At 36.1% G+C, this 16,896-nt stretch overlaps 1 protein-coding gene across 1 annotated transcript in view; it reads left to right on the plus strand.

The window, feature by feature from the left end:
* The first annotated feature begins 9,929 nt into the window (after positions 1-9,929).
* The window catches only part of sh2d3ca (SH2 domain containing 3Ca), a 56,027-nt gene continuing 49,060 nt past the window's right edge, over positions 9,930-16,896 (plus strand). The window contains exons 1-2 of the mRNA XM_079861857.1: positions 9,930-10,042; positions 16,068-16,812. Of these exons, the coding sequence (XP_079717983.1) occupies positions 10,024-10,042; positions 16,068-16,812 (764 nt within the window). The 5' untranslated portion in view covers positions 9,930-10,023. The remainder of the gene's footprint in view (positions 10,043-16,067; positions 16,813-16,896) is intronic.

Here is a 16,896-nt window from a genome sequence, read left to right on the forward strand (position 1 = left end):
TTCTGTAGATGTGGAATCCTGCAACTTATATTGCAGCCATAAAGCATACAAGTATAAATTAAGTAAAGTTATTTATGCACTTGCAGGTAGGCTAGTTCCTCCATATGACAGTTATCTGAGAGGGTTTATTCACTGGCCAGTGCAATGGAAACAAATGGACATTACAAAGTCTTATACTTTCTTTTCTTTTGGAAAGTTAGAAAATGTCCACTTACTGCACATATTTCAGCCACCACTTTCTTGGGAACAGATACAAGTGTGTATTATGTAAAAGTGCACAAAAGAGGAAAACACAATGTCATTACAATGAACTACACTGGGGAAAAATGTGATCAATAACTCATGGCAAAATATGTGTACATTAACATAAGTTTATCAGTTTTCACTTTCACAAGTCAAAGCAATTCATCATTACTCAAGATTTAACAGTTGAAATGACTATACAGCCTTAATTTAACGCAGCAAAAATTATTTTACAGTGTAGGCTACTAAGATCTTTTCTATTTTTTTCTCAGCCTTTTTCTTGGTTGCTTTTATAAACAGAACACCATTTATTTAACAGTGCCTTTTATAAAAGAGACTATAATATAACAAAAAATGACCATTATGTAGAATATTTTTGTACTTCACTTTTATTTGTTCCCATGTTCTAGTATGGTGACTGACATTACAAAGCACAAAGTAATTATGCAATTATTAAAATACAAAAATATAGGCTAATAAGTGATAAAAACATCTAACATGGCCACTTCTAACGGATTTAAATTGTCTGCTACTTTTTGCCAGCCCTCTCTCCTGGCTTTTGCAGACTTTGAGGTGTTCCCTGGCGTTTTGATTAAACATTAAAATTCCGAATAAACTTCGACTATATTAGTTCTTGCTCTGCTGAGGAGAAAAACTGAGCGCGCTCTTTGGCCACGCTGAGCAGCCAATAGCAGCGTTGCTGATCAATGTTTCTACTATCGATACATATCCCCTTTTAACCAGCGCATGAACGCGCAATTATCTCAGATAACTCAATCCAGCGATACTAATCATATCCAGCAAGTGTGTTCGAAGAACCGAGTTAGCCAGATCATGATTCGCACGATGATATCATCTTGGATGTGTCATTTGATCTCGGATGTAATAAGCAACGTACGAAGAACGGGCCCCTGGTCAAGACAATCTCCTGAACTGCAAACTGAATGTCAGAATGGGAAAGAAAGGTGATTTAAGCAATTTTGAGCGTGGCATGGTTGTTGGTGCCAGACGGGCCGGTCTGAGTATTTCACAATCTGCTCAGTTACTGGGATTTTCACGCACAACCATTTCTAGGGTTTACAAAGAATGGTGTGAAAAGGGAAAAACATCCAGTATGCGGCAGTCCTGTGGGCGAAAATGCCTTGTTGATGCTAGAGGTCAGAGGAGAATGGGCCGACTGATTCAAGCTGATAGAAGAGCAACTTTGACTGAAATAACCACTTGTTACAACCGAGGTATGCAGCAAAGCATTTGTAAAGCCACAACACGCACAACCTTGAGGCGGATGGGCTACAACAGCAGAAGACCCCACCGGGTACCACTCATCTCCACTACAAATAGGAAAAAGAGGCTACAATTTGCACGAGCTCACCAAAATTGGACAGTTGAAGACTGGAAAAATGTTGCCTGGTCTGATGAGTCTCGATTTCTGTTGAGACATTCAGATGGTAGAGTCAGAATTTGGCGTAAACAGAATGAGAACATGGATCCATCATGCCTTGTTACCACTGTGCAGGCTGGTGGTGGTGGTGTAATGGTGTGGGGGATGTTTTCTTGGCACACTTTAGGCCCCTTAGTGCCAATTGGGCATCGTTTAAATGCCACGGCCTACCTGAGCATTGTTTCTGACCATGTCCATCCCTTTATGACCACCATGTACCCATCCTCTGATGGCTACTTCCAGCAGGATAATGAACCATGTCACAAAGCTCGAATCATTTCAAATTGGTTTCTTGAACATGACAATGAGTTCACTGTACTAAAATGGCCCCCACAGTCACCAGATCTCAACCCAATATAGCATCTTTGGGATGTGGTGGAACGGGAGCTTCGTGCCCTGGATGTGCATCCCACAAATCTCCATCAACTGCAAGATGCTATCCTATCAATATGGGCCAACATTTCTAAAGAATGCTTTCAGCACCTTGTTGAATCAATGCCACGTAGAATTAAGGCAGTTCTGAAGGCGAAAGGGGGTCAAACACAGTATTAGTATGGTGTTCCTAATAATCCTTTAGGTGAGTGTATTTAAAATAATGTAGTCCACTTTTTACTGGTAATATAAGACATTTGGCATTATCAGAACCCACAAATATTCCCCCATTGAATTATTATACATTATATTCAACATTATATAGTAGTTTAATGTAGTACTGACACTAAAACTCTGAAAACGTGAATTTTATTGAACTATGGGCCTACACAATACATAATGTCACTTTCCACGATACATATTGTTTTGCTTTTTTGTATTGTGATATATTGTGACACGATATATTGTTACACCCCTATTAAATACTATCGGAATTCTTTGATATTGATAGTTTAATCCAATTTCCTGAACATCCACCGCTAGCTTTAGCCCATTAGCATCACTAGCCAGGTCCCTGCCACTGCTTGTCTTGTTTACACTCTTCTCACTCAGGAAAATACTGTTTATCTGTTCAAATGGTGAATGAATCGGATGTGTGTCTACCTTGGAGGCTGTGGAGAAGCAGCTAGAACTATAGAACCTAATTGAACCTTTGTTTCAAAGAGTGAAAAGGCAAAAAAATAAAAAAAAGGTTGTTTTAAATCTAAGTACACATGATAATAGTACAATTAAAAATATATATTTTACTATCTTGATTACATCAAATCATTTTATATCACTAATTTTTTTTAAATCATTTTACCGATTGATACTTGGAAAACATGGACAGTTGACAAGCCAATAATATTTTGACTTTTTACATTTTATATAAACCAAAGAAAGATGGCATAATCCTTAAACAGTGTGATTTTGTACACTGTACAAATGACATGTTCGGCATCCGTAACTCTGCAGGATGAGAGAGAAAGAAGTTGTTAAATGGAGTGACTGGTGTAAGTGTGTGATGTTTGCCACCCTACGTTAATCCACGACTCAACGAAGCGCATCCAATCTGTGGAGAGAGTGACACGATGGACTAAAAAACACTGTTCACATGTAAACACAGAGAGAGAGAGAGGGGTAAACCCTCAGTCCCTCCACTCACCTCCTTATTGAAAACATCTGTCATAATGCTTTCTCTCATGTCTGGCTTTTCCCTCTTTATTTATCATGTTCAATGGTGATCTGAATTCACTTCACTAACTATGATACTAGCTATGAGCTATACATATGAGCTATACATAATCTTAATATATAGACATAATCTTTATTCTCCTCTTGTATCACTCCCTTAAGAAAGATGAATTATGGGTAAAGAAAAGGTTAGCAGTGTAAATCCGATCCCTGCCTCTCAGATCTTAACACTTCTTGATATTTATTAATTTCCTCGCTCTTGTGTTCTTGTCTCAGGCTGTGATCCATCATCAGGGTTAAGGTTTGGTTGGCTTATCCTACAAGTTACAATAAAAGCATCTGTGTATCAAATTCTTCACTTTCAAATGAATCTGGTTGTTAAATGCATGTAAACTCACAGCGCTTACAAATGGTATTTTGTGTGTAAATGAATCCAGTACCACTCTTCACTCTGAAACGTGATGATATTCAGTTCAACAGCAATATTGCTTGTGTGATAATGCTTAACTGACATCTTGTCCTTCTCAATGAAGACATTTCTAACAGAAACGTTAAAAGCCTTAACTTGATAGATAGACAATGAAAATCTTCAGTAAAGTGATAGTCAACGTACAATATCAATGGATTTTGCCACTTGGAGGAATAAGACCGATTGCAATTGGCGTCCTCGACTGAGTCAAAAAAGCAATATGTGTATTCACAGAGTTCTGAGCTGAGCCTCGGGTTGCAGATGTTTCTTCAAATCCCTTTATCAGAGAGTGAACAATTATACAAATCAAATTAGATTTATCTTATTTGTTTTCGTTCCTTGTCTTCATAGCTTCTGTTTTATCTGTTGATAAGAACAGCGAAAGGAAGAGTTAAACGGCCTGTGGAGAAAGACCAAGGTAAATATCTGTAAATACAGTGAAAGTGCTCACTAGTAGTTAGTGAGCTTTAGATTAAGAAGCACTGGAATTAGCATTAGCATGTTTTAGCATGATAACTAAAAATTGGCGAATAATGGTCACAATGGGGGTTTACAGCCCAATGTCCTTTATAAGTTCCCTATTCTCTAGATAACAAGGTATGTGCCAACCTAAACCCAGCTAACAAGGAACATTTTCTGAACTATGTTTGTAAATAAAGTGATAAATTCAGTTTTTTGTGCAAACAAAGCACTTGCACCACTTCATAAAATTGAGGTTAAACCACTGGAGTCACATGGACTGCTTTAATGATGTATTTCCTGCTGTTCTGGACCTTGAATGTGGTAGTTGCGTAGCTGTCAATGGAGGGACAGAAAGCTCTTGGATTTCATCAAAAAGATCTTCATTTGTGTTCTGAAGATGATTGAAAGTCTAACGGGTCTGTTACGACATGAGGGTGAGTAATGACAGTAACGACAGAACTTTCATTTTTTGGGTGAACTATCCATTTAAGAAACATGACTGACAAAGGACAGGTGCACATTCTGGTTTACTGCAACTGTCAACAGCCTACATACAATGATCTTACTGATTAAATAGGCTATAGTCTAAGTAAGTGTATGTTTGTTAAATATTGATACATTTAACACTGTTTGGTTTTACAGTGATTTACAGAGACTCTTTCATCTAGATATCATCATATGGACTGTGTCTGTTCCCCGAATTAGGACATACAAAAAACTCAAAATTCTTTTGAAGTGTTGGTGCTTAATGTAACACTATCTGGTGTAAATGATAAATCACGTTTGAGATTTGTGCTGGCTACTGTATACAGTCCACCAGGGCACCATACAGACTTTATCAAAGAATTTGCAGACTTTCTATCAGAGTTAGTACTGGCTGCAGATAAAGTCATAATTGTTGGTGATTTTAATATACACATAGATAACGAAAAAGATTCATTGGGATTGGCATTTAAAGACATTCTGAACTCAATTGGAGTTAGACAACACGTGTCAGGACCTACTCATTGTCATAATCATACTCTAGATCTAATATTATCACATGGAATAGATGTTGATGCCGTTGAAATTCTGCAGCAGAGCGATGACATCTCAGATCATTATCTAGTCTCGTGTAAACTTCATTTAGCCAAGGCTGCAAAGCCGACTCTGTGTTACAAATATGTCAGACCTATCACTTCTGCCACTAAAGATTGCTTTATTAATAATCTTCCTGATCATTCTCATCATCTCAGCAGCATCCCGGATAGCTTAGAAGAACTCGATATTGCGACAAACTTTTAACTCTCTCTTTTCCAGCACTTTAGACACAGTTGCTCCGTTTCGCTTAAAGAAGATTAAAGGAAATAGTCCAACGCCGTGGTACAACGAGCACACTCGGGCCCTTAAGAGAGCAGCCAGAAAAATGGAGCGCAACTGGAAGAAAACAAAACTAGAGGTATTTCGCATTTCATGGAAGGAGAGCTCGATTGCATACAGAGAGGCCTTAAAAGCTGCTAGATCTGCTTATTTTTCAATCCTATTAGAAGAAAATAAACAAAACCCCACTTGAAACAGTGGCTGAACTAACAAAAAATAAAGCTTCAAGCCCAGACGTTTCCAAGCAGCACAGCAGTAATGACTTTATGAACTTCTTCACTTACAAGATTGATAATATCAGGGAGAAAATTAAACTATGCAACCGTCTACTACAGTATCACATCAGGCAGTGCATTGTAGTCTCCCCGAGGAAAAATTCGATTCATTCATTGCTATAGAAGAGGAAGAATTTACTAAACTCATTAAATCATCTAAATCGACAACATGTATGCTATAGACCCTATACCGACTAAGCTATTGAAAGAGATGCTTCCAGAAGGTGACTTGACTTGATTTTTACCACAGTTGAGAACAATGTGAATCTGGCTGTGATCTGAGGGTCTGATATGTTTTATTAGCACTAATGCTAACCTCTGTTACCCTGAACATTTCCACTCCGATAAAATCCATTATAGGATCGAACAACCTTGTGGTAACGACACTTTAGTGAAACCTAAAAAAATTTTTAACTCACAGTAAAACCGTCCTGTCAATCTGACAGTGTGTGTGTTGGTGTATGTAGCTTTAGCCATGTGAACCTGTGAATCAGACCTGCACATTTAGCACAAAAATAATGCCAGGTTATCAAAGCTATATGGTGTAGTAACAGCACTCTACGTGTCGCTCTAGCCCTCGATCTAGCTAAGTTTAGACATCTAACTTCAGAGAAAGTTTGTTTAAAGTCGCCATGAAACGGAAGTTGCGATAGTCTTTTCTTCCCTATTGTGATGTACCATATATCTGAGTGAAACGGCTTCTTGAACAAGAAAAAATGTAGGGCGGACATGATTTTGTCCATGGGGAATTGATTGGATGATTAGATGATTGTGGTGTGCTATTAGTGGATCTCATGCGAGTGACAGATTGTCCCTTAAAAACTCAAGGAGCATTTTATGAAGTCTTGTGGCTATAATGAAATTGTCCAGTAGACTGCTTAAAACTATGACAGATCATATATCTCTGTCTCTGCAACTTTAGCAGTGCTCCATTTGACAAACTGTCATTTATTTTGTGAAAGCCTTCAGTCATGAAGTTATTAACAGGCTTGTCACTTACAAGATGTACAGTAATGTGCCTTTTTTTTTGTTTTTTTTTGCCTAATTTTGCTCATAATTTGGTGCACATTAAACCAACTCATGTCTAATAGGCTGCTAATAATCTTTATGCTCAGTTCATGCACTGAAAAAAATGATTCATTGACTAGTTGAATTTACTAAAAAAAATTATGTTAATTGGATCCACATAATTGATTTTAGCTACATTTAAACAAATGCATTACGTTGAACTAAGTTCAGCTTAATGCATTTGTTTAAATGTAGCTAAAATCAATTGTGTGGAACCACTTACCATAATTTTTTTTAGTAAATTCAATGATTTCAGTAAATTCATTGAATTTACTAAATGTTTTTATCGTAAGTGGTTCCACACAATTGATTTTAGCTACATTTTAACTAATGCATTAAGTTGAACTTAGTTCAACGTAATGCATTTGTTTAAATGTAGCTAAAATTAATTATGTGGAACCAATTAACATAATTTTTTTTAGCAAATTCAACTAAGTCAATGAATCATTTTTTTCAGTGTGGCAACCTGATAATTTGCAAATATTAAGCAGTACAGTATGAGTGTGGTGAGTCAGTGATATTGGACCGCTGCTGTCCTCTAGTGGTCAGTTAGGTCATTGATTTATTGTAGAGTGTCTTATTGCTACAGTTTGCATTCTAGGCACTAAAAGGATAAACTAAACGTGAAAAGTGCTTAATTTTGAGTATGTAGGCTATGCCACTATTGGGATGCCATTCATGCACCCAGTATTGGGATATTCCCATCGTTGATACATACTACAGTATTTACCTGTCAGCAAAATAACATGTAGCAAAATGATATTTCATTCATTTGAAAATATCTGTTGCAGCTTTAGCCACATTTTCACAGTTCTTCAACTGAAAAAGATGGGTCAAACTTTTTCTGTTCTTCTGTTTCGCAAGTCAAGCAAGCTTGTACAAAGGCATACTTCAAACATCAAACTGAATATAACAGCATCCAGCAGTTATTTTATTATTATTATTAATAAACTATTATCGTTTTTACTTATATTAGCTTTTCCTTTCATATTTTCAATTATAATGTTTAGTGATGTTGTTATGGGATTTTGTCATTCTAGTGTTTGATTTTTAAATTAAATTATTTCTAAATAGGTTTAATTTATTTTTATTTCCGTTTAGTTTTAGTACACTTGGTAATTTAATTATTTAATAAATTATTAAGTAATAACTTATTTCAGTTAGATGACAAGGCATCATTTCAAATTTCTTTTCATGTAATGTTTGTATTTTATTTTTATTTCAGCTTCATATCAATTAACAAAAGTGTTTTTGACAGTTTTAGTTAATGATAACTGATATTCAGGCACTTTTGGTATACTGTTTTCAACAAACTATGATTTGGGACACTAATTATAATCTTGCATACTATGATGTGGTAGTATGCAAATTGGAAAATTGAACTCGCTATGACGGAAAAACTGCATATTGACTCTTAACAGATGCAACATATTATCCATATATAGTTGGTTTAAACCAAACCCAGGACACTTGCATGTATGAAAATATATGATTAGGAATATGATCTGTAAGAATGTGATTTGTGTGTCGGTCTTTAAAACCTTAAATTCTTATGTTACAGTATACTGTAAGTTACAGACTCAACAATGACTAGCTCACTTTGAAACTTCTCACTTTCTTTGTCAGTATCTCGAACATACGCCCTCATGTTCATGCAGGAAGTAGGCTCAGAGCAGATTACAAGAAAGGAAGTGAGATGCCACACATTTATAAACAACACTTCTGCAAATGTATCTGGTGTGATATTATATGTGTGAAATGTTAAGATGAAGATAAGTCCTCCAAAAATGAAAGGTTCATCATAATAAACAGACATTAATGTGGCCACAGCTCACTCCACAGAGGAATGTAATATGTTTAATATATGTTTAGAAATATACAGCGTGTGAAACCATGGGATTTAAATAAACAAAGTGTAACAGTGTAGAATATGGTTCCATTTGTTAATTAGTTAAATTTACTTACATTTTTAAGTACAATCAACTTCGATGTTTAAGTCATATCAACTTAAATGACATTAAACTGACCTAAAAATTAGTTCAATCTTGTATAACTTATAAAAAAGTTGAAAATGGCTTAACTTATTTTGATGAGTTAAAGCAATATAAAACCATATGTTGTCATAACTTATTGATCATATCATTTTTTACAGTGCATAAGAACCTAATGAGTGTACATGGCTTCAGAAGACTTAACTGTGTTAAATATCTTATTAAAGCAATGTAATATTTTTTTTACAGTGTTAACATGAAGTAACAATGAATAATACGTATCTGAAGAATTTATTAATCTTAGTTCATAGAAATGTCAGCATCTACTAATACATTATTAAAATTAAAAATTGTATCTGTTCATATTGTTTAATAGACCTGAGCTAGCATGAACTAACAAACAGTTGTGTATTAACTTGTTAATAATGATTAATAAATACTGTAATTAATGTGTTGCTCATTGTTAGTTGTTGGTTAATGCATTAGCTAATGCGTAAAATAAAGTTATGTAATGAAGAAGAAGTGTAATTTACATGATGTAATGTTTCTTAAATATAATTTTTTTATAATATAGTTTCTTAAAAATAATCTTTAACTTCAACTCAAGGCTAATAAACAAACAAACCAAAAAATAAGAGGAAAAAATGTTGATATAATAAGATTCTTCACTATTTCTAGTTCACTATAGCTGTAAAATTAACCTTGTACAAAAGGTCAAAGGTCAAGTGTTATACGATGAAGTGGTAGGTAAGCCATGCACAAAAACAAAATGGCTCTTTATAATAAGGTATGGCATTAGTATAGTACAATATGCACATTTTGTTAAACGTGATTTTATTCAGTCATGTCACCTTTGACAGAGTGACCGAAGAAGCTCTCGCATGTCAGCGTCGAGTGCTGTTGAGTAAATGTGGTATTACAGATCACATGTATCCGCCCAGCAACCACGGGAAGTCTTTCTTTCGCAGCTGCTTCTTACAGAGCATCAGCAGGAAGTGCACGCTTCTATCTACACACACACACACACACACAAACACAAACACACCTACAAGAGCCAGAAGTGAGGACCCGTGGCTCCCCATCCCGGGAAAAACACAGGAGTCAGAGACCATGATCAAACGCAAACTGAGTGAGTACATCTGAATTCTGCCATAGTATGATGTAATCATTCAGATTGACATCTCTTTGCCATGAGGCTTGTTCTTGTGGTTAAAGTCTCTGGTCGGTTAAGCAAGTCTATTAAAGTTCAAAATGCCTTAAATATCAGCCCACTGTCCTTGTCGAATCTATCAGTGAGTTCTAAAGGAGCAGGACTGTTGACATGATTGATTTTTATAATGGCCTTAAAGGGTATAATGTTCCGCTCTTATGAAGGTTGGTGTATTTGAAGGCACTAGTGCGTAGACATAGATACGATTTTAAGAGGCTTTTTGTTGTTTTGCTGGCATGCCTTGAGGTAAAGCCAAAGCCAGATTCACACCATTCTGAAGACAGTGATGGGATATGGGAATACCGTAATGACATTTGGGGATTCAGCTGCACCAAGCAAATGAATGTACTTTAGACTAGATCAATATGAGCCAAATTGAACATCGACCAAGAGAAAACAAACTCATGATGAAATTTAAAAGTCTTTTATATCAAATTAGTTTGAGTGTTATAAGGTCAAATAAGGACAAAGTAGGATAAATTGATAAACTGCAACTGAGGGATGTATTGTGTAAGATTGTGAGCAAAACATGTAAAAGCACAGTCATGAAAAACAAAAAAACCCACAACATATAAGTCACATTTTTAACTCATCAAAATAAGTTAAGCAATTCTCAACTTTTTTACATTTTTGAATCTTAAAGTCAATCCTACAGAGGATTCAGCTTGTTACTTTTTAACAGATGAACCCTGTTGAACATAAGGCAATAATATAACAGATAACAATAAACCAATTTGCATGATTGCATGGATGTTTTGTATTCATTATACTCTCCTGCCTTAACACACACAAAGAAAAGAAAAAAAACTATTCAAACAACCATTTGATAAGAAAATAATTCACAATCAGAAGAAAAAAAAAATATATATATATATAAATATATATATATATTCAACAAATTCCTTGTGACGTCAGTTCAAATAGTTTAACCCAAAATACCTACACTTGATTCATTTAGCCAAGTTCCCACTGACCCTTAAACAGTAAACAATACGACTGGTATAACACACTTGCTGCAAACACAACATTATGCAATCCTAGTTTTATAACAGCGGTTCAAACACGCATTGATTCAATTTACACAGTTCAAACATTCGATGATTCAGTGTAAACAGTTCAAACGCTCACTGTTCTTTCTCACTGTTCAATGATTCAATGACTCAGTTCAAACCCTTAATGATTTGTTCAACTGTTCAAACGCCCGGGATCTTTCTCACTGTTCTTTCTCACTGTTCAATGATTCAATGACTCAGTTCAAACACTTAATGATTTGTTCAACTGTTCAAACGCCCGGGATCTTTCTCACTGTTCAATGATTCAATGACTCAGTTCAAACACTTAATGATTTGTTCAACTGTTCAAACGCCCAGGATCTATCTTAATGTTCAATGATTCAATGACTAAGTTCAAAACTCTTAATGATTCGTTCAAAAGTTCAAACGCTCAGGATCTTTCTCACTGTTCAATGATTCAATGACTCAGTTCAAAACTCTTAATGATTCGTTCAAAAGTTCAAACGCTCAGGATCTTTATCACTGTTCAATGATTCAATGACTCAGTTCAAACACTTAATGATTTGTTCAACTGTTCAAACACCCGGGATCTTTCTCACTGTTCAATGATTCAATGACTCAGTTCAAAACTCTTAATGATTCGTTCAAAAGTTCAAACGCTCAGGATCTTTCTCACTGTTCAATGATTCAATGACTCAGTTCAAAACTCTTAATGATTCGTTCAAAATTTCAAACACTCAGGATCTTTATCACTGTTCAATGATTCAATGACTCAGTTCAAACACTTAATGATTTGTTCAACTGTTCAAACACCCGGGATCTTTCTCACTGTTCAATGATTCAATGACTCAGTTCAAACACTTAATGATTTGTTCAACTGTTCAAACGCCCGGGATCTTTCTCACTGTTCAATGATTCAATGACTCAGTTCAAACACTTAATGATTTGTTCAACTGTTCAAACGCCCGGGATCTTTCTCACTGTTCAATGATTCAATGACTCAGTTCAAACACTTAATGATTTGTTCAACTGTTCAAACGCCCGGGATCTTTCTCACTGTTCAATGATTCAATGACTCAGTTCAAAAACTTAATGATTCGTTCAACAGTTCAAACGCTCAGGATCTTTCTCACTTTTCAACAATTCAGTGACTCAGTTCAAACGCTCAAGTAGAGTAAGCTATCTAAGTTCACCACAGGTTACTAGAATTCCCAGCCAATCATAATTCAGCCAGATTCAATATCCAAAATACATATCTGAACTCAACACGCTCCACAGCAAGTAAAAGCAAGCATTCTCAGATAAATAACCAGCGAAATAGGCTACTTGTTTGACGTTCCGTCTGTACCAGCGTTCAGTATAATGGTAAACCGGGAAATTCAAACCAGCCGTTTGGTTGCCATCTCTGGTCTCGCTGCCAGCGTTGATCCGTAGCGAACTGACATGAGTCAGGGCTCAATCACTGTGTTAAACCTCCAGTGTTAGTCCATATTTCCCATCTCTAACTTCCGAGATCAGACGAAATTAGCGTGTTCAGGGTGGTGTGGCGGTAGTACATCCTCTCTAGTTACCCCCTTTCCATTTTGTTCCATTGCTTTTATACTCGCAACTCTCTATGACAACATCGCCCTCCTGTGGACATCACAACCATTTCTGGTGACAACTTCCAGTTCGTCACAAAGTTATACAAGATTCAACTACCTTAAAGTCAGTTTAATGTAATTTAAAAGGCACATATTATGAAGATTTTCACAAGATGTAAAATAAGTCGCTGATGTCCCCAGAGTGTGTATGTGAAGTTTTAGTTCAAAATACCCAACAGATATTTTTTACAGCATGTTTAAATTGTAATTTTTTGGGGCTCACAAAAAACGCGCCGTTTTAGTGTGTATCCCTTTAAATGCAAATGAGCTGCTGCTGCCGGCCCAAAGGGCGGAGCCTCACGAGCTCGCGCTCAGAGCCAGGACAATCTCATCTGATAATATCAGAACAGAAACTCTCAGTTGCGGTGTTCATTTCGACTCGGAGTCAGACAATAATGCCCACAGAGCCAGAGAATATTTGCTGTATGGAGATAGAACAGGTATAGTTTAGTTTAATTACGGTTATAACTTATTTGTCATCTGCTTTTTTCCACTATTAATACAAGCCTGCTGTAGCAGACCCCGTCCGAATGATGACCAAAATATACTGAGGAGTTCAAAGAAGTTTATTGTACATCACACAAAAGATGAAGCGTTAGTTTCACTCCAGAAAATCACTGTAAGAGCTAATAAACATAGTGCGCATTAAAGTCTTATCCATAAACTCTCTCCCTTTCATTGTCATCAACATAAACAGCGAAGTACACAAAACACTTATTACAACTAACCAACAGTAAACAAATATATACACACCTTTTCAGTGGGTGCTTAATAAACTGGAAAAACGACTCGATGAGCTGTCATAAAGTACGCGCTCTCACTTTCATTTCTGCCGTGATCAGTCACGTTAGTCCTGTCGCTCCAGAGACCGTAAGCTTGATCACACACAGTACAGATCCATCCTCGAGTAACAACGGGAGTAAATGAAGACTGCTATGTTCATTCTTACATCCAACAACAAAACACCTCAATCGCTAAGTAGACATTCTTGTCTACAGCTGCTCAAGCGTTGAAACACTGGTGGACTGTGTCTGTCCAACTCACTCAGGGCGGGTCTATGCTCAAACTCCAGTGTCAATCAACAGTTGTGGGAGGGGCCTGTGCAAAGTGACGTCACATTGCCCCGAATCTGAGAACGGCTTGTTCTGAGACAGTAAATGTTTAATAAAAAAAAAAAAAACTTTTGTATTTTGTAAGTAAATGTTTAATAAATAAAAATAATAATAATTAAAATATATATATATATAAAAAAGCTTGTTCTGAGACAGTGCTTATGATTTATGGAGATTTTAAAAAAGCACTGGGTGGATTTTTATCATTATAGGGTGGTTGTGTACACACACTGCCAACACACATTTATGTTCAAACACCATGTAAAAGTGAATTTTGCATAATAGGTGCCCTTTAAGTTGAAATGACTTAAACATCCAAGTTGATTATACTTAAAATTTGAAGGCAGCAACTTTTCTTTTACACTGTGTTTATCATTCAGGAACAACAGAAGCAGAAGGTTTTTAGTTTAAAGTTTAAAACCTAAAATCTATTTTAAAAATATTTAAATATACATATGCACACACCCGTCTATTGCCAGTAAAAATATAGATAATTGAAAACATTTTTACAGTACGTTTTGCCTTACTAAAATTTGTCAAAATGAAATGTCCATTAAACTTTTGAACATTTAAATAGAAAAATTAACAGTACGATGAAATTATCAGGAAACAAAACAGTAAATATAGCAAACATCCAAAAATATTAAAACTTTATTTTGATAAATTATTATTGTAATGTAAAATCACAACAAATGCAACTTGTCTCAACTTGAACTTTATGAAAAATACCCTTTTCCTGAGAAAATAAGGTAACCTTTCAATTCAAATCTATTTTTATTTCATAGGCTGACTATATAGTCCAATGTGGTTTTATGTCTCCTCTTTAAATGTGAAAATGTGTATATGTTTACATTTCAAATTATGCACACATGAATAAACAGTAAAGTAGATATTTAAATATTTATTCTTTTAAGCAAGAAAACACACAGAATTTTTGTGTATTAAATTTTTACAAAATTTAATACACATTTATAACTCAATATATTGTGTTATAGGCTATTTCCTTATCAGTAGGGGAAAAAAACAAATTAACGCTGCTACAAGGGTGTTTTTAACACAACGGCTGAGGGAGAGATGGCAAATTCGATATCTTTCTCTCCTCTGACCAACTTGATATCTCTCTATATTTATTTCCTCTTTTGGAAAGTCACGTAATCTCTATAACATATTTGTTTTTCTCTTGCTTTTATGGGAATACAAAAATTATATTTGCTGTCATCCTCCGTTCACCGCTATAGAAGTTTACCCAACTATGACGACTTCTGAGAAGCCCAGAAATGTGAAAAGGGTCCAATTATTATTATTATTATTATTATTATATTTCACACTAATATTTTCTTCTTTAATAGTTGCTTTTACTATAAATCAGTAATCATTTCACTTTAGTTGTTTAATCCTAAATGTAAGTGTAAATAAGATTTAACTCCTCATTCATTTTAAATAAACAGGACCTATGATTATTGTGAATGTAAAAAGTAACAGTCTTAGCACACAAAACCGGTTTCTTCCTTAATATCAGTTATACTTTTGCATAGCTTCAAGTACAATACCCAGAAATATATTAAGAACTACATCACTTTTAATAGTCTCATGTGTTATTGATTTCAGTCTGTCTGATGATGAATATACTCAGTCTGGACCAGACCACTTGACAAGAAACAAAACCAGAACAGGGCTGAACTCTGACGCTCCTCCGAGAGCTATAATTATTAAGATAAATGAGTCGACATTCCATCAGTGACAGAGAGAAATTTAAGGGCAGGCCCTGACATTGAAGATCATGCTAGAAACAAATTACGATAAAGCTTTATTTTAAGACTCGCCTTCCTGTTTGTACAGTATCTTAATTTCCTCCCTCGTTCATCATTATCACTGTTCTGCAACCATGACATGATTTTCATCAGAAAGAAATATTCTGGCTTCATTTATGAGAATCTGAGTCTCTTTAGTCTTAGAGACTAAAGGGACCAATGAAATTTTTTTTCCCACAGACAAGGTCAGGTCTTGTATGTTTACTTAAGAGGCTACATGTTTCTTTTTCACATTGAAAGAACTTTAGGAATGGCAGGGACCCTATAGGGTGCACAGTCCTATAAACCTTTTACTTTTTAACCATTCGAGACATTTAGAAAACTGCACAGTTACAGCACACACAACATGTTTTCTCCCTTCTCAGGCTTCAAGTGGTTTGGTAGCCTCACCAACCTCCGGCGTAAATCAGATGCCCAGAAGGACGACGGATCGGTCAAAGAGCTGGCCGCTGACGATATGGGCATGAGTCCACGGAGCCAGAGCTACGCCAGCTCCAGTGAAATGTACACGCACATGGGCACCATGCCACGTCACCCGAAGAAGGACAAAAGCTTGAAGAAGAGCAAGTCCAAGGACAAGGACAAGGACAAGGACAAGGACAAGGACAAGACAGACTTCAGTCGGAGTCAAAGCATGAAACCTTCACAAGACCACGTGTTTGATTCACCCCTTCTCAGCGTACTTCAGGGCCTGGAGGTCCTGGAAAACCCCATTATGGAGGACAAGTTAACTGTTGGGACTAGAGATAGTCACATCCAGAACCGTGACCTTCCAACTCCACCGACTGTGGATGGACACTCAACAAAGCTGGAAGAGGAACATAAGGAGCCTGTTGTTGACTCCAAGATACATGTCGATCCACCGAGTGCATATGTAGAGCCTTCACCAGATCTATGTTTGAGCAAAGAGTCGAAGGTCCAGCCAATGCTGCCCAAGAAAAAACACAGAGAAGAAGATGCATCCGTGAAGGGTGCTGAGAAGCTCCAGGTGGACAGTGACTTGATTCAGTTGCCTGTGAAGACGAGCAGCCAGATGGAGCAGAAGACAGCAGTTAGAGACGATCCTAATATAGAATCAGACTGCACACAGGAAAAGATGGAGCCTAACAGGTAAAAATCAGCTTCGTTACTTGATTTTTGAATATGATCTTTGTTTGTTGTATAAAGTCTTCAAAGTTTTTAATGTTGTTTATA

This window comes from Squalius cephalus (assembly GCF_949319135.1).
Source record: "Squalius cephalus genome assembly, chromosome: 24".
In the NCBI taxonomy this organism is placed as follows: domain Eukaryota; kingdom Metazoa; phylum Chordata; class Actinopteri; order Cypriniformes; family Leuciscidae; genus Squalius; species Squalius cephalus.